Raw genomic sequence first — 17,248 nt, 5'->3', positions numbered from 1 at the left:
TCCTGCATGAGAATGTATATAACTTCAATCAAGCAATCACATTACGAGCTCAACTGATTACTTTAAATCTATGGTTTATGTAGCTATGAGTGCAATCAGGAATGTTCAACAAGTGCTGTATAACTGTGGTATCATATGGAATGGTCGACATTTTCTTTTGGGCTTTGCAAATGTGGCTGGTTGAACAACAGACTGTACCCTATCCATTAGGAGCAACAAAGGAATGTGCTGTTAAGTTCAACCATTCAATCATAATACTGATGGTCAATATACAGTATCAATGTAAATTGCAGTGCACCATCTGTTCAAAATGCTTTAAACTCTTTCTCTTTTTACCAATTAGCTTCTAAATATTGATGATGATCAGGTGACACAAATAAATGTTTACCCATTCATGACACCATTCGGAACATTTTTAACAATGATCATACAGCATCACATAAACGTCACAAATGTGGTTACTAAATTTCCCACTATCATAAGACAGCCCCAGAGTTACTGAGTAAAAGTACTGCTTAAAGGGGAAACAAAAGTCACATGATGGTGGTTGGTGTTAACCATTCCAATTTTCGAGATGTAAAACACAACACACTATAGTCCTGACATAAATTCCATCGACATTAAAGATTTTAAGTTGTTTATATCAAAAACCCAGATCTTGTCTGACTCCTGTGTGACTGCTGATTCTGTCTGATTCTGATGGGCTTTGCTTCTAGTTTTCTTTTTGAAGTAATGAGTCAGGGAAGTAGGCGTATGTTTAAAACCCTGAGACAGACAGATGAACGGTCAGATTACGTCAGGAAGTAGAAACCCATGCTCTGCTCTATAGAGCAAAGCTTACGTATTCCTGGCAATGGAAATTCCATAGACAGAAGAATAAAAGCATCATGCAGTGAACTAGCCAGACTTTCATTGACACAGAAGAAAGTAACAGCACAGATCAGGTAAGTGACTTCAAAACAAAATAACTTGTATCTTCAATTACAGGTCAGAACAAAAATAACTTGCTTTGCAACACTAGTATTTGAGCTACTGCAGCAACTGACCTCCATGTATTTTCTGATGATCAATTATTTGTAATTTAAGCCCTGGAAATTTTAGCAAATGTTATAGTTTATGCATGAGTTAGTTGTTAGATTTTGAACATTTCTGAAGCATATTTAAGCAAATAGAAAATGAACGTCTACAAGTGTACAGAGCCTGCATCTTAGTACAGGCAGCAAAATAACACACTTGATCAGGAGTTTCAGGGACTAGGGATAGTAAATGGAGGCAGTAACAATGTTATCATTATTGGTGATTCTCCAATATTAGCACCTCTATTAGGAGTGACAATGCCATCTTTGTGCTTGATACAATTTACAGTAATTGTGTAATGTGCAATGGGCACAGCAGAAATGTAATCAATATGGTGGGTACAGGCAGCAAAGCTGTATAAGCTGTGGGTGCTATGGTTTCTATGTACCTTACTTCACTCTATCAAATTGAAGTTTAAATATTGTTTAAATAAAATCTGAGCAATTTATTGTTGGTGTTAATGAAAGTCATTTACACCATGCTTAATTGAGTCATCGGAATCAATGCTTCTTATCAGTGAAAACTGTAACTAAATGCTTTTTGCATTCAGTTGTTGTTCAGTTGTCAGGTGTTCAGTGAAGTGAAAGTAAAATTGAATGAACTTCATGTGCTGCTATCTCATTTGAGATAACTCTGAAATTTTATATACACTCAGAAGTCTGATGTTTCTGCTATTATCATCAGTCAGTAAATAAAAGTGAGCAGTAAAGCTTATAATTGGTTTATGGGGAATGATTGACGTCTGCAGGTCTTATACATTGAGGGATGATTTCTTTATGGGCTAATATTATGCTCATTTCACTTATCCAAATAAACACGTTGCTGAATAATTTATCAAAAGATAAAGAAGCTGTGCCAGTGGAGGTCCATCAGATATTTGATGATACTGCGGTTTGAGATTTGACATAAGGTATGTGTCAGACATATCAATTTTTTCTGGTTTGCTAGTACATAGCTTGGGTATTGCTGAAAAAGATGCACTTTTATTGAAGCTTTTCATCTTGCACTCAGGAAAATTTGCAAGAGTATCAATTTAGTGGGAAAACAACAGTATGAAAAGACTTTTTGCTGCTTGTTTGAAAAGTGGACTCTGGTTGACTCATTGCCATGGAGAATACAGCACTTAATGAGTGTAAATTAATTGCCAGGCTTTGTTTAAATCTAAGATTTAAACAAAACCTGGCAATTAACTGTCAGTTACTATTAACTGTTGCATTCTCCATGGCAACACTTCTACCAATCATAGTACATTTTCTAAACACTCAACACTTTCCTCTCATACAGTCCGAGTGTTAGTTTTCACCTTAAATTTCTATTCTCACAAATTGTCCAGCTGAGTGCAAGATGAAAATCTTCTATAAAACATGTCTTTTTTCCGTAATATTCAAATTCATTTTTTGTAGATAGAAATCCTTGTGCAGACTTCCAACCCGTGTCTGGGCACACTCAACTCAAAGCCTTTGTCTTTCCAGTTCATATACCTCAAACTGCTGACAATAGGATTTACCATTGCCTTTAGCACAAATATTCCTCTCTTATTTCTTGGCAGCCAGAACTGATAGCAATAGTCAAAGATGCAGTCTGACCAGAGCACAGTACAGTTTTGTCTAATTGTTTTGTATTCATTTGCTTGGAAGTTTTATTTTGCATAATAGTATCAAATCTACAAAGATATTTACAAATCTTTTGACCTTACATTTCTTAATATCATTCGTACAATTTGTGTATTGGCATTACTTGTCTGCATTAAACATTCAGATCAACTCATTCTTTTTTTTTAGCTGCATCCTTCAATTTCATCCATCACTCAGTTTGGTATAATCTGCAAATTTACATTGATTTTTCTGAATCTATGTCATGAATGTAAATGGGAGACAGTTGTTGGCCCAATGCTGAGACCTGAGACAATCTATCCAAAACTTAGCCCCATTTCAAATAACTCCTCTGACCAGTAGTATTGGGCTCCATTCGTAAATTCATTTCTTATCCATTACTAAAATTTACCCTGAAATTCCACAGCTTTAAGATTGCCAATATCTGTTCCTGTACAACTTTGTCAAAAGACTTTTGGAAATTGACATATAGCATGTGATAGGACTTTCACATCATTTCTGCTTTGTAACTTCAGAAAATCCATTGAACTAAGTTAGTAATGCGGGTTCCTCCTTTTGAAAGCATGTTTGGTTTCTTTCTCTGAAAGTAATTTTCATTAGTAGCAGTCAAGTTGTTTTTGAAATACTAAAGAGTTTCAACTTAGTTTCAATGCACAAAAACATTTTTATGAACTCCCGTCATTTTTTTTTTGATAATTTTAGAATTTATTTTACTTACTTTTTCTGCAGCAAACCCTTGGTTTGTTTGGTGCTTTCCACAACCAAAAAAATATACCCAAGTGTGTAATGGCGCTGTGATAGAGTACTTTGCTGACTAATACTGAGTTTAAAGGATTGATGGTCAACTTTGATGTGTTCATTAACTGTCACAAACTTGGCACAAGAATTAACTGTTTACCTGGGCAAGACATCTTATGTCAGGCAGGTGGGGAGACAGAAATAGCATACAAAAAAGTTATCAATAAAAAAACAGATTCTATATCATTATTTGCAAGAAAGATTTAATACAGGTGGAAGACTTTATTTGGGCACTTTTTAGTTTGTAATGGTGAGTAATGTCAGTTCAACCTCTCAAAAAAGCTAGATGTGGCATCATAAATTGATTTCAGACATGTATCAGTTCAACCGAAAGTGTGCAAATATAACCTCTGCCCAAAAGAGTTACATGGTTTATTAATGGGGAATTTAACAATGTTTTTATCCTTCTTGATTCATTTGTTGCTGAAACTTGGGTTCTTATTAATCAGAAGAAAAATCCTTGATGGTGAGTACCAAATTATTCAGAGTTCCTTTTTAAAGGAAATGTTAATATCCGAATAAAGACGTTAGCAGAGTGATAGATTGGTCTGTCCCACAAAGGTTCAAAATTATGACTCAGAATTGCACACAAAAGCATCCCGCTCTTGGCATGATGGGAACAAGCTTGCCTTAAAGCTCTTAGAAACTACTGGAATGGTTTTCATTACAATTCAGCACTAATGTGTTCTTTTCTTTCCATGGTTTAGGTTGGAACCATGGCTGATTTGTCATCTGCACAATCTCCCTATGCCAATGTTTCCCAGCCAATAATAGATGTCTTTGTACTATCGAAGGACACTAACTGCACCATTGAAGATGGTTTCCTCGCAGTGGGTCTGCCTATTTTCTACATTGTTATCTGTGTCATCGGGCTCCTTGGTAACATACTGGCCTTATGGGTATTTCTCTTCAACCAGAGGAAGCCAACGTCTATTTCTATTTACATGAAGCATCTGGCTATGGCTGACCTCTTGTTGTTACTCTGCCTTCCATTCAGGATCACCTACCATTTTGGAGAGTACAAGTGGATGGTTAGGTGCTACTTCTGTAAGATCATCGGGACATTTTTCTACATCAACATGTATGCCAGCATTTTATTCCTTGGATTGATCAGCCTGGACCGTTACTTAAAGATCACGAAACCTCTCCGTAAGTTTAGAGTCCACAGTGTGAAATGGAGCTCGGGCATATCCAGGGCTGTGTGGCTGGCTATCATCTTATTCATGCTGCCCTTTGTTGTGGTCAGCAGCTTAAAGTCAAATGAAACAAAATGCTTCCACTACAAGAACCAGAGTGTGACTGCGGGTGTAATGAATCTAACAGCTGTCATGTTTATTTTTATTCTCTCCTGGCTATTCCTGGTATCCTATGCCAAGATTGCAGTCAAACTCTATAACATTTCTGAAGGGAAGAAAAAGCAGCAGATCAAGAAAGTGAGCACCAGAGCCATTATAAAGACCTTCATTGTCCTCGCAATCTACATTGTGTGTTTCATACCTTATCACATTGTTCGAGTCCCTTATGTCCTCTCACAGATGGAGATCATCTCCAGTTGTCACGCTAAGCAGTTTCTGCATATGGCCAATGAACTGGTTCTGTGCCTGTCCGCCCTAAACAGCTGTCTTGATCCAGTCATTTATTTCTTCCTATCCAACTCTTTTCGCAGGATTATTATTTACACCATTAAAGGAAGGTTTAGTAAAACCTTTCCTAAGACAAATGGAACCAGGAGCAGTTTCAAATCCATCACAGACATCTGAGATTCAGAGCTGCCGATACTGAGTTAAGTGGATAGAAGCTGAAAGCATGGCCTTTAGGCAAACACCACCGCAGTGATCATTTCAATTCAAGGTAATGCATGGCACAGCAGTATTTCAGGCAATGTTTGCAACAGCCTTCCTAGAGACAGCAGGGATAACTACTCATAGAGAAGGAAAAAAAGCTGCAGATGCTGGAATCCTCCTGCCTGTCAACCCATAGAGAAGAGGGCACATCAAATACTCAAGTTATGCCAGTGTTTCAAATGTTTAATGTCTGGTCATGACAAAGAGAGCTCAGCGAGAAGAATTTAAAGTCACAGTTTTGTTAAGCCAAATGTATCACTATAATGCTGCAATCATTGAAATGGCAATTATGTATCATCACAGCAAGAACCTCTGAAAATATCATAAATGGATTTTCAGCTGGTCCTGATTTGCATATTCTCTAATGTGGATTTATAGACATTTTTGCAAAGAAGATGCAAAATCGAATTAAACTTAATTCCAATGTTACAGCAGTAGGAACATTTCACCAGTTCATTACATACCTTTTACAATGCAGGAACTATTTACAATGCAGGAACTATTTACAATGCAGGAAGGCAGGTTACAACATGCGCAAGCTCCAAGCCACAGCAATACGAACACAGTACCTGTGTGAACCAGGGAATTTCTCCAGCTTGTGTGGACATCAAGAATTCCTGGTCACCTAGGCATAGGCAGGTCAGTTTTCCCAAAGTATTTTACATCTTGCAGTACATACGTGTTATAGGAGACAGTTTACAAAATAAGTGATTTGTTGGTTAATAAGGAATCAATTTCCTATGCAGGACATTCAAACCGAAACGTGATGTTTGGTCTTGACAGCAACATCTGCCTCTGAAGTTGAAGAGCTGACTCACCTGACTCTTGTATTTAGTGCAAATTCATTTTCCAGTGCAGAAAGTCAGCGTAATCTTCATAAAGACTCAAAATATTGTGCAGAACAACAGATGAATTGAGCCCAATATCTTGTAATGGATTAAACAGTTATTCCATGTTAGATTGTAAATTGTTTTAGATGTTTTATAAATACCTGGGAATATTGGAAATCTGAAATCAATAGATTGAAAGTTCAGGAGAAACTCAGCCAGTCTGACTGAGATGACTCTAATTAATCCAAATGTTGAAAAATCATTAGAATGATACAGTTAAATCTGTTTCTCTCTTCACAGATGCTACCAGACCTGTTGAGTTTCTTCAGTAGTTTCTGTTTGTATGTCTTTACTTGGGGCCAGACAAGATTTGTATTATTAAAGAAATTGTAATATTAGACTGTTACTAGATGTAAAATGTATTTGGAATTTTGCATTACAAAGCAAGAATTATATGAACGATCAGCACTTTAAAATCTAGTGAGAAGAATCCTTTTTGCACAAGTTAAATATATTATTTTTATTCTTCACTCTGGTTTTGCACTTTTATATAAAAAAGCTCTACTCTCTGAATGTGGAGTGATTTATCAGAAATCACTGCAGCACACACACTGATAAATTTCAACTTGGTGTTTTACCTTTGTAATAAGATCCTTTAGTTCACTAAGCAACAACAGTGGCAAAACATACACCTCAGGATTTCCCAGGACGGTGCTCAGTACGCTGTGGAATCCCCAGTACGGTGCCCAGTACACCTGGAGTTTCCAGTACAGTGTCCAGTATGCTGTGGAATCCATAGTACCGTTCTCAATATGCTGTGGAGTCCCCAGTACGGTGCCCAGTATGCTGTGGGATCCCCAGTACCATGCCCAGTATGCTGTGGGATCCCCAGTACGGTGCCCAGTACGCTGTGGGATTCCCAATACGGTGCTCAGTAGGCTGTGGGATCCCCAGTATGGTGCTCAGTACGCTGTGGGATCCCCAGTACGGTGCCCTGTATGCTTTGGAGTCTCCCAGTATGGTGCCCAGTATGCTTTGGGATCGCCAGTACAGTGCCGAGTACACTGTGGGATTCCCACTACGGTACCCAGTACGCTGTGGGATCCCCAGTATGGTGTTCAGTATGCTGTGGAGTCTCCAGGACGGTTCCCAGTATGCCTGGAGTTTCCAGTACGGTGCCCAGTACGCTGTGGAGTCTCCCAGTATGGTGCTGTGAGATCCCCAGTACGGTGCCCAGTACGCTATGAGATCCTATGTACGGTGCTCAGTACGCTGTGGGATCCCCAGTACGGTACCCAGTACGCTGTGGGATCCCCAGTACGGTGCTCAGTACGCTGTGGGAACCCCAGTACGGTGCTCAGTACGCTGTGGGAACCCCAGTATGGTGTTCAGTACGCTGTGGGATCCCCAGTACGGTGCTCAGTACGCTGTGGGATCCCCAGTACGGTGTTCAGTAGGCTGTGGGAACCCCAGTATGGTGTTCAGTACGCTGTGGGATCCCCAGTACGGTGCCTAGTATGGTGTCCAGTACGCTGTGGGATCCCCAGTACAGTGCCCAGTACACTGTGGAATTCCCAGAATGGTGCCCAGTACACTGTGGGATCCCCAGTATGGTGCTCAGTTCGCTGTGGAATTCCCAGTACGGTGCCCAGTACGATGTGGAGTCTCCCAGTACAGTGCCCAGTACGCTGTGGGATCCCCAGTACGGTGCCCAGTACGATGTGGAGTCTCCCAGTACGGTGCCCAGTACGCTGTGGGATCCCCAGTACAGTGCCCAGTACGCTGTGGGATCCCCAGTACGGTGCCCAGTACGCTGTGGGATCCCCAGTACGGTGATCAGTACACTGTGGAATCCCCAGTACGGCGCTCAGTACGCTGTGGAATCCCCAGTATGGCGCTCAGTACGCTGTGGAATCCCCAGTACGGTGCCCAGTATGCTGTGGAGTTCCCAGTACAGTGCCCAGTATGCTGTGGAGTTCCCAGTACAGTGCCCAGTACGCTGTGGAGTTCCCAGTACAGTGCCCAGTACACTGTGGAGTTCCCAGTATGTTGTGAAATCCCTAGAACCGCATGCAGTTCCTAGTGCACTGCTCAGTCCACTGTGGAGTTCCCGCAGAGTGGTCAGTCCAACGTAAAGTTCCAATACTTTGCAATACAGATATTTCATGCATAGCTCTCAGCACGCTGCATAATGTTAACTATGGAAGTCCAAACAATCGAGTTCTTAGCTCAATCCCTAGTTCCCCACTCATAACTCAGGTCTTCACGCATTTTCATTCTGCAATAAGCCCCAGCTCCATTGATTCATGTTTAGTTGTCCAGGCAATTGTCCAAGTTGGACCCGTCCCTATTACATCAGGTACCTTTTCTGAATGTTTACCCACAGTGCAATAGAAAATTCAAAAAAGCTTTGTGAGGGCTTTTCAGTGGACATAAACTGTCAATTACATCCAATGATCTTGTCCCTGGTTCACCATCCAACAGCCAAGAGATCCTGAAAATATGCAGCAAGCACTCTCAGTAGCTGCCTTAGTCCACTTTCTCTCCACATTTTCAGGTATGATGCTAATTTTATGCAGTTGCCAGGATTCAGACATAAAACATTTTGTTTTCAGATTTAGCACTTAGTTGACTGGGATGTCTGATATATGCCATTGCAGTAGTTAAATGCCGCTCTGTTTTCTGACTGCACTGGACCAAGCTACATAGTGTGGCCATGCTTCAGACATCTCAGCGAAGATAAGCTGGGTGAGCGTAGATGCAGATGCCAGGAGGCCTGCTAATATTGTTGGTCAAAAATACCACTGATATAATGATTTCACTTATTGTCAATATTATCATCATATACTTCAATAATTTGAGTACCTCCATCTTGGTCTTAATTGACATAGAATAGTGATTGAGATTTCCTGATCTGGTTGGAGTGTGAGCCTTAGACGGAGACAATGTGAAGCTCTGGTTGTGACATAATCTGTGCTTCAGAAGCCCACTCGTTGTCTGAGCTGATAGCCGAAGGTTGTGCTCTTGACCAGGGTAATAGAATCTGATAACAAGTCAAAAAGGAAGGAGGTGGGTGAACTGGCTGAAATTGCAAAAATAAACAATAATTCACTGAGCCAACAAGGAATTAGTTTTGAACGAACAACCCAGATTCTTATATCATTGAGGAAGCTGAGAGTTCAAAAGTTTAGGTGCCACAGTAATGAACAAATAGAGAAAAAAAATGATTGAAGAAATTCTAATGGTTTATCCAAAGATAATAGACAAAGGACAACACATCGCTGTTAATTTCAGTGGGAAATTAACCCTATCAGAAACTTCTAGTTTATCACAGTTGCTGCCATTAGTAAACACAACAAAATCAGCAAAGTGACTTTCTCCATTAAAGCCACAATTGCTTGCTAAAATCTATAACAATTTAAAGCACAGACAGCATTCAAGCCAACCAGGCTATGTTATGCTATCACTTTAAAAGTGATGCTTTCAGCATGATGTCTCTTTATAAGAATTCCAACATGAGCCTGTACTTGGATGTCATCATGTGACCAGAAGTACAGATCCTCTGCATTGTAACAGCTAGGACACAGGCTATGTCTGGGGATTACTCTGTAACGTTTGTACTAGTTTAGCTGTAAGTAAACCAACTAGAAATCTTCAAGAAAACAGAACCCATGTACCTCATTTGTGTTACATATTAGTAACAAAAATCATTGTTACATGGCATAAAGTGTAAGAACTTCTTTACAGTCCATGCCAGCAATTATGATCATCTCTTCCCACCTAATTGACATTTATATGGTGTCTTCAGATGTCACAGGGAACTTTTCACTCTGACGATTAAACAAAATCTGACATTGAACCACAAAAGGAGAAACGCAATATGACCACAAAATCGATCTAACAGGTAGGCTTTAAGGAACACTTTAAAGTGAGTGAGGGGAGTGAGAAGCAGAGTCGGGGGAGAGAAAGAGGTTTATGAAGGATATTACAGACTTTAGGCAGGAGTTAGTCACAGCTCTGCTGCAGTTAGCTCTATGGTTGTATTTCAGGGACACACATAGAGCTGTAACTTATGTTAACCCTATGCAAAAGCTTTGGTAAGTATGAGTGACAGTTAACATTGCGAAAAAATTCAAAGAACATAATTTAATCTTCCACAGCTAAATGACAGAATTTCACTACTCTGACACATAGTGACCAAGAGGCGCATTTTCCTGCAAAGTCTTTAAAATAAATATCAAGAGTGTTTCAGATGGAGGGGACATAATGAGGGAACTTTCATAGCCATTGCAGCACAACCTTATTCAGGATTTGAACAAATCGCCTACACCATCCTAGTGCCTCAGAGAAAAATCTACACCCTCTGTTACCTTGTTCCATCAAGAATATAATCATTTCCCTTTTGAATTTGAACCAAGTCATGATCATTTACTATTCTAAATGACAATTAATTCCAGCTGCAAATAAGGTTAGTCTTCTTTATAGTATCTTTCTCAACTAGAAAGTTGTTGAAAGAGTGGAATGTCATTCTGCAGCTTGAACTGTTGGCTTACTGTTACTTCTTGGAGCAGGAAAATCGACATTTAGGGCAAAAACACTTCATCAGCATGAATTCCTGATGAAGGGCTTTTGCCCGAAACGTCAATTTTCCTGATGAAGGGCTTTTGCCTGAAATGTTGATTCTCCTGCTTCTCAGATGTTACCTCACCTGTTGTGCTTTTCCAGCACCACACTGTCGACGCTAACCTCCAGCATCTGCAGTTCCCACTTTCACCTACTTTTACTTCTGGTCTTTTATACCTTCTTTTCCTGTTCAGTTCTTGGACCTTAGTTCAAATTCATGAGAAGTCAAAACTTCTCATTTCTTTCAAAATGTCTGTTCTAAATTTGAGATAAGCTTTTCCAAACATGCTTCTGATAACAGAGCACAAGCAGTTCCTGTTTCTTACGTTTAGCAATTGGAATTAGTCTGTACTTGCATGAGATCTATCTCACCTGGAGCAAGCACAATATTCACACATTCAGACTTCGTTTTACTTTCAAAATGTAAAGCAAGCTCATTTAACAAGCGATCATATAACAACTATGCATATATACACAGAAGTAAGTATATTAGTTGACTTCTCGACAAAATAATGTACAGATCACAGCTGTAAGAATGAAACTAGTTGTTTACAAATAGCTTTCTAAGCCACAAAATGATTCTTCTGCTCACAGTGGGAGTTTACAAAAATCCAAGTGCCTTTTGAAATTTCAAATTGACTTGTCTCTCCTTCGAGAGTTTCAAACTGACTGCATCCATTGTTGAATGAAGTATTGTTTTAACTTTCAATTTAATTTAATCGCAATTTAACTCCTCAACACCCAGAAATGAGTAAAAACATACTGAAAGTTGCTCCACGTGCAGGAAAGGTCTTGCTGGATTTCTTGCACAATTCTGCTTCATTTCCCACCATAGCCTATGTTGTTCAGGCCTCTATAAGATTCCATCCTTGGTCTCTTTATACAGCAGTATAAGTCAGAATTTTGGATATTTTTCTGGGTCTTTAGATTACTTTACTTTACAGTGTGGAAACAGGCCCTTCGGCCCAACAAGTCCACACCGACCCGCCGAAGCACAACCCACCCATACCCCTACACTTACCCCTTACCTAACACTACGGACAATTTAGCATGGGAGGAAACCGGAGCAAACCCACGCAGACACGGGGAGAATGTGCAGACTCCACACAGTCAGTCGCCTGAGGCAGGAATTGAACCCGGGTCTCTGGCGCTGTGAGGCAGCAGTGCTAACCACCGTGCCACCCACGAGCATGGGCTACCTCCCAATGTATCAAATCCTCAAGGATAAAGCCATCATCCATCCTGAGCACATGTCCAAGCTTCGCTTGATTAGCGCTAGCATTCTCATCCAAAACACAACTGCTTCATCAATGACCTTATTCTTCCTGTGTGTTACCAAATTGCACCATACATGTATTTTACAGAAATTAAACCAACAGCACAGTGTTGTTAAAGTATGAATTGGAAAATTTTGGGAAACCAAGGTCAGGAAGTTGGAGTGGAAGATTGGGTTTCACAGGGGGAATGGTCTCTTCAGAGCACTGAAAGGGGACAGAAGAGGAAAGATATATTTGGTAATCAAATATGGGGCAGTAGAAATGATGGAAGCCGCATGGAGTGGAAAGTGAGGACAAAGGGAAGCCTTTTGTGATTCAGGAGGGAAAGGAAGGACTTAGACGGGAATTGTGGTAATTGGGTCAGATGTGGTGAAAGGCCTAATCAGTCATAATGGAAGGACATCTCTCACCATATCACATTGTCATGACATATTCCCAACTCACATAGAGCACAATTCTCCACTTCAGTGCTTCATTTTGGAGCATCACAGGCTAGGCCGGCTTTTATGGCTCTGAGGAGTCAAAGACAATATTCTGGGTGTGGAGTCACATCTACGCCAGATTAGATAGGGATGGTAGATTTCTTTCCCTAGAGGACATTAGTGAACTAGAAAGCTTTTCTAACAGCAATCAACATTGGTCACCATTAGGCCAAGTCTTTATTTCAGATATTACTGGTTTCAAATTTCCATCTGCCATGCTAGGATTTGAACTCAGGCTCTCCTTTGGTGGTCCTAAGGGAAGAGGATGGCCCTCTCTTCCACCACCCCATCTGCCAGGATCTCCAGTTGCTGCTGACAAAGCAGGATGCCAGCTTACCCCTATTGGCCATCTCTGAGGCAAGCCTTTACAAACAGGAACTGCGAAGGGCAGCTCCTGACTGACAGAGCCTGACCTAGTGTAGGGCTAAGATTTAAATATGGTGCTCCCATTGGGAATCCCAGGAGACCCTGGTACTGGTGAGTACTTATGCTGGTGATCAGTGCATAATGGTATGGGCGGAGCCCTATAGTGCTCTGGTGCAGACATGATGAGGTGGGTAAGAAACCCTCCCGGAAACTCCCCGAAATTGACACCTAGCTATTTTTTGGTGATAGCCCAGTTTTAGTGAACTGTCATTTAGCTCCCTCCACTGGCTGTAACTGTTATCACAGCAGCAACTTTCCACTCTGCACAGCTAGAGGCTATTAAAAAGTGACCACATAGCATGCTCACTGGTACCAATGGCATTAGTTTTCTAAACCAATTCTATGTGTTGCTGCATTCAAATATTAATGCTAATCCAATATAACACATGAATGGAAGAGAAAGGACCAAGGACTTGAAAAGACAATTTAGCTGATTGAAGCTCAAACACCTGAAACTTAACTCTCCTGTTGTAGCATCCACTGCAATTGTTCCTCACGTGTCATTCTCATTAAACTTGGGATCGATGTTCCAAGAAGCACCTGGAATTACCTCAACATGGTTTACGCTGACATTGCCAAATCAGGAGGTCATTGTACTTGTCAATGACCTGTTGAGGATTTTGTCATGGGTCTCTTGAGTTACAGATTTGCAGTTATTAATGTCGGCATCGATGTAAAATAGGGTGAGGTAGTTGTAAGTAGCTGAGTCATGGGGAAACCAGTGGAAACATTGTTAGTTTGTGTTCTTTACCAGTGCTCTGAGAGATAAGAAGTAGGGTAGATGAGAGCCCCACTCTTTAACTCTCTCCGCAACTTTACTGAGCTTTGATTGCTGTGGACAGATGACAAGCTCTCCCAGTGAAGCCCAGAGACCCACAATCCCACAATTGTAGATCTTGATCTCCTCCTAAGATTGCCGTACTTCCTCCTCCTCTGGGGAGGGACCAGGGGCAGGCAATGGTGCTTCCTCATCCTCATCTCAGTGGAGAAGAAGTATTTTCTGGGTGGAACTAATGCTGTCAATAGAAGCTAACAGTTTAGCAATAATACACTCAACAATAGCAATGCCAACAAAAAGACCAATCTCCCCATCCTGCACCTTCATTCATTTGACTGATAAAGGTGCAGATATTATCTACATGCCTAGTAATATTTTTGATGAGGTCAGTGACCCCCATGATGCATTTACCTTTGACAATGGCGCAAACTCCACCTTCCTTTGCAAGTATGTAATCGAGGGCATATCGATTGTTGGGTAAATAGGCGCAATTCTGAAAGCATGTCCCTAACTCCTGAGAAGGCAGCAGTTGTCTCATTACCCAAGAGGGGGAAACCAGAAATGAGATAATTATGGTTTTGATGGCGAATAATTCCCACAAATCCTCCTACAGAAAAAAAAGCACTAAGAAATGCATGGAGGGACGTTCCCAGTAAGAAGCGGGCCCATCTTTGTGATTTCCTTGAACATATGGGTAAGAGATGTGGTTATTGTATCAGAATGGTTCCTTCCATCTCACAATTGGGAAGATGTGGGTACCATTAGGGGCCTCATAATGAAGGTGAGTGCTATTACCCATTCCACAAAGGGCCTGAATACCAGTGAGAACAGAGACACACTCCTCCTCGAGGCATACACATGAGATGCGAGGTCCTTAAGGGAAGCAGTGGCGACTGGTACATTTGATCATGGCACAGGGGATAGTCTTAGTCACATTTGCATAGGTGCATCCCCATCCCTTACCATTGTAGCAATACGGGTAGGCCAGCCCAGATTTATTGGAGAAGGCCTATAAGCAACTGACAGGTGGAGATAAGTAATAATCAAAAGAAATATTATGCCTAGTAAATGCTTTAGAAGTGTTCCATACTCCTTTGTTGGGATTCAAGAGGAGGAAAGGGGTCAAAGAGGCTTTTGCTGAAGTAAGGACGTAACAAGCCACTTCATCCCTACCAAATATTCTATTGTGACTTTGGAGAAACAAATTGCTAGTGAAAGATAACATTTCCTTATATTCTCTTTTGCACCATGACCTCTTTGAATGGGGGTAAGGCTTTCCAGGGTCGCCCATAGTACAACTGAAATCAAACTGGCACACAACACCTTGACAGGGTAAAGACCATTAGGGCTTGCTCAGTAAATGGATTATTTGATCTTGTTGATGTAGTTGACCACTGCGCCAGTCATCCTGGGTAACATTCCACACATCGACAGAGTCAGTCTCTTGTTGATGTAGTTGACCGCTGCGACAGCCATCTTGGGTAACGTTCCACGCATCGACAGAGTCAGTCTGTTGGTATACAAGGACATCTTCTTGCATAGATAGTACACAGTTCTCTGGTTGCTCAGGATCACACAGATAGACAGTCCCTTCTTGTGCACTAATGCTGACAATGGCAAGTTCATATAGCAGAGTGAGCTTGATCTCGATCCTCGTAATCATTTCTGAAGCAAAGGTTAGAATATCTTATTTGCGGCTGGTAATTCCCGGACTAGTTTGTACTGTTGGTCTGGATCATGTCAGTGACTCCAGGCGAAAAACATTACAAAAGCATAGGGTTAGACAAAGGTAATTGAGCTTCATGATTATTGTTCAATTGTATGTCACTTCCATCAGACAGATAGCAACATCTTTCAGTATTGTAACACAAGCCATTTGTATTCGGGTTACTCCCAGAATTTCACTGCATTTACGTTTGTATCACCCTTGAACATATTGAGCAAATTGGCCAGTTTGTTCTTGCGGTCAGGGGCATGCTTCATTAACATAACTCTATTTCCCGGGATGGGACCCAGTTTAGGATGGCACAGGCCACATATCTCCATGATATCGATCAGCTATGAAGACAGGATGCTTCATTTTCAAAAGAAGGAAAGGTCTGTAACAAGTGGGTGGTTCAAATTAAGGCTGGGGACAATCAGGAGATATTAGGGGCTCAGTGGGTATGAGGAACAAAATCCCAATCCTCAAAAAGGGTCGGTATGCCAGACATAGGCTCAGGATTCCTAGTAGAATCTAAAATCTTTATTTTATATTATTGTTGCTTTAACAGTTTATATTTTCCTCAACCTTAGTGATCTTACACTAAGGTCCCTTTTATTTTTCATTTACCCATTCACAGTCACTACCCAGCTTTTGGGAGGTGACTAGCTATATACCTATGCTATACATACAACTATCCTCCAATCACTTGCAGAATTTCTTCAACTGGCTAGAAAGGTAGCTTTCCATTCTTTAGTTAATAACGAATTAATGCAACCATGCTTCAAATTAATCCTATGGTGCCGTGACTCGTGGACTCGGCACGGACTGCTAGTGGACAGCAATGTAAGAGCCTTGAGTCTTTCACTGTTGAATGTTGAGGAATTAGCCAGCCAGCCATGAGCATTTTATATCCATTTGGTTTTCCTGCCATTCAAGTAGTTGCTGTTTACTGCCCTAGTCCAACCTGAAAAGGAGTGGTCTTGGCAAGGGGAGGGGGGTGAGAGATATATATAAACAAAGAGAGATTGTATACACAAAGAGAGATTATATCCACAAAAAAGAGAGATACATAAACAAAGAGATTATATATAAAAACAGAGTACAATTATATAGTGATTATATACACAAAGGGAGATTATATACACAAAACATGACAGAGATTATATAGCATATACACAAAAAAGAGAGAAATTATATACACAAAAGGAGAGAGATTATATACACAAAAAAGAGAGAAATTATATACACAAATAGAGATTATATACACAAAATAGAGAGAGAGAGAGATTATACACAAATAGAGAGAGAGAGATTATATACACAAATAGAGAAAGAGAGAGATTATACACGATAAAAGGGGGGAGAGTGACATCTGAGGACTGAGTTGAGAAATGCAGAGTTGAGAAACGGATCCGAAAACAAGGAGAGAGAGGGTCAGGAACCTCTCAGAGCTGAGAGGCCCCTCTTTTGGGGTCTAGATCTTCACCATCCAAGCAGAAGAATTCAGAATTTCAATGGAGCAAATCTCTAAATTCTACTCAACAGGATTGAAAACCGGAGGCCCAAAGTCCAGGATGTGATCCTCTCTGTGCGCCAGGGATAGCATCCATGACACCTGAGGGCAGCTGATACTGGCAGCTGAGATGTCCTTACCAGCAATGCAAAATGTCCACTGGGGAGCTGATTTAAATCCCAGATATCCTTGGATGAAAATAACATGGGAAGTTGTGTATACAAACTGCTTTCTCTTCTGATTGAAAGCTGAGTAGCTGGTATGCCTTTTTCACGTAATAAA

General features: G+C 40.8%; 1 protein-coding gene across 2 annotated transcripts; it reads left to right on the top strand.

Annotated features, from left to right (window-relative positions):
• Window positions 1–513: 513 nt before the first annotated feature.
• gpr34l (G protein-coupled receptor 34 like) lies at window positions 514–6,742 on the top strand. Of its 2 annotated transcripts, XR_006313852.1 has the most exons (3): window positions 514–944; window positions 4,196–5,971; window positions 6,079–6,741. XR_006313852.1 is itself a non-coding variant. In XM_043705238.1 (2 exons), exon 2 carries the CDS (start codon window positions 4,205–4,207, stop codon window positions 5,246–5,248), a length of 1,044 nt encoding a protein of 347 aa, XP_043561173.1. In that variant the 5' UTR covers window positions 514–944; window positions 4,196–4,204; the 3' UTR covers window positions 5,249–6,742. The 2 variants fall into 2 exon arrangements, 1 of the variants encoding a protein (XP_043561173.1); XM_043705238.1 differs by having other exon boundaries at window positions 4,196–6,742.
• The last annotated feature ends 10,506 nt before the right edge of the window (window positions 6,743–17,248 follow it).

This window comes from Chiloscyllium plagiosum, chromosome 15 (genome assembly GCF_004010195.1).
Source record: "Chiloscyllium plagiosum isolate BGI_BamShark_2017 chromosome 15, ASM401019v2, whole genome shotgun sequence".
Classification (NCBI taxonomy): domain Eukaryota; kingdom Metazoa; phylum Chordata; class Chondrichthyes; order Orectolobiformes; family Hemiscylliidae; genus Chiloscyllium; species Chiloscyllium plagiosum.
Note: the sequence above shows the minus strand (reverse complement) of the source record. Positions and strands in the feature narration are given on the sequence as shown.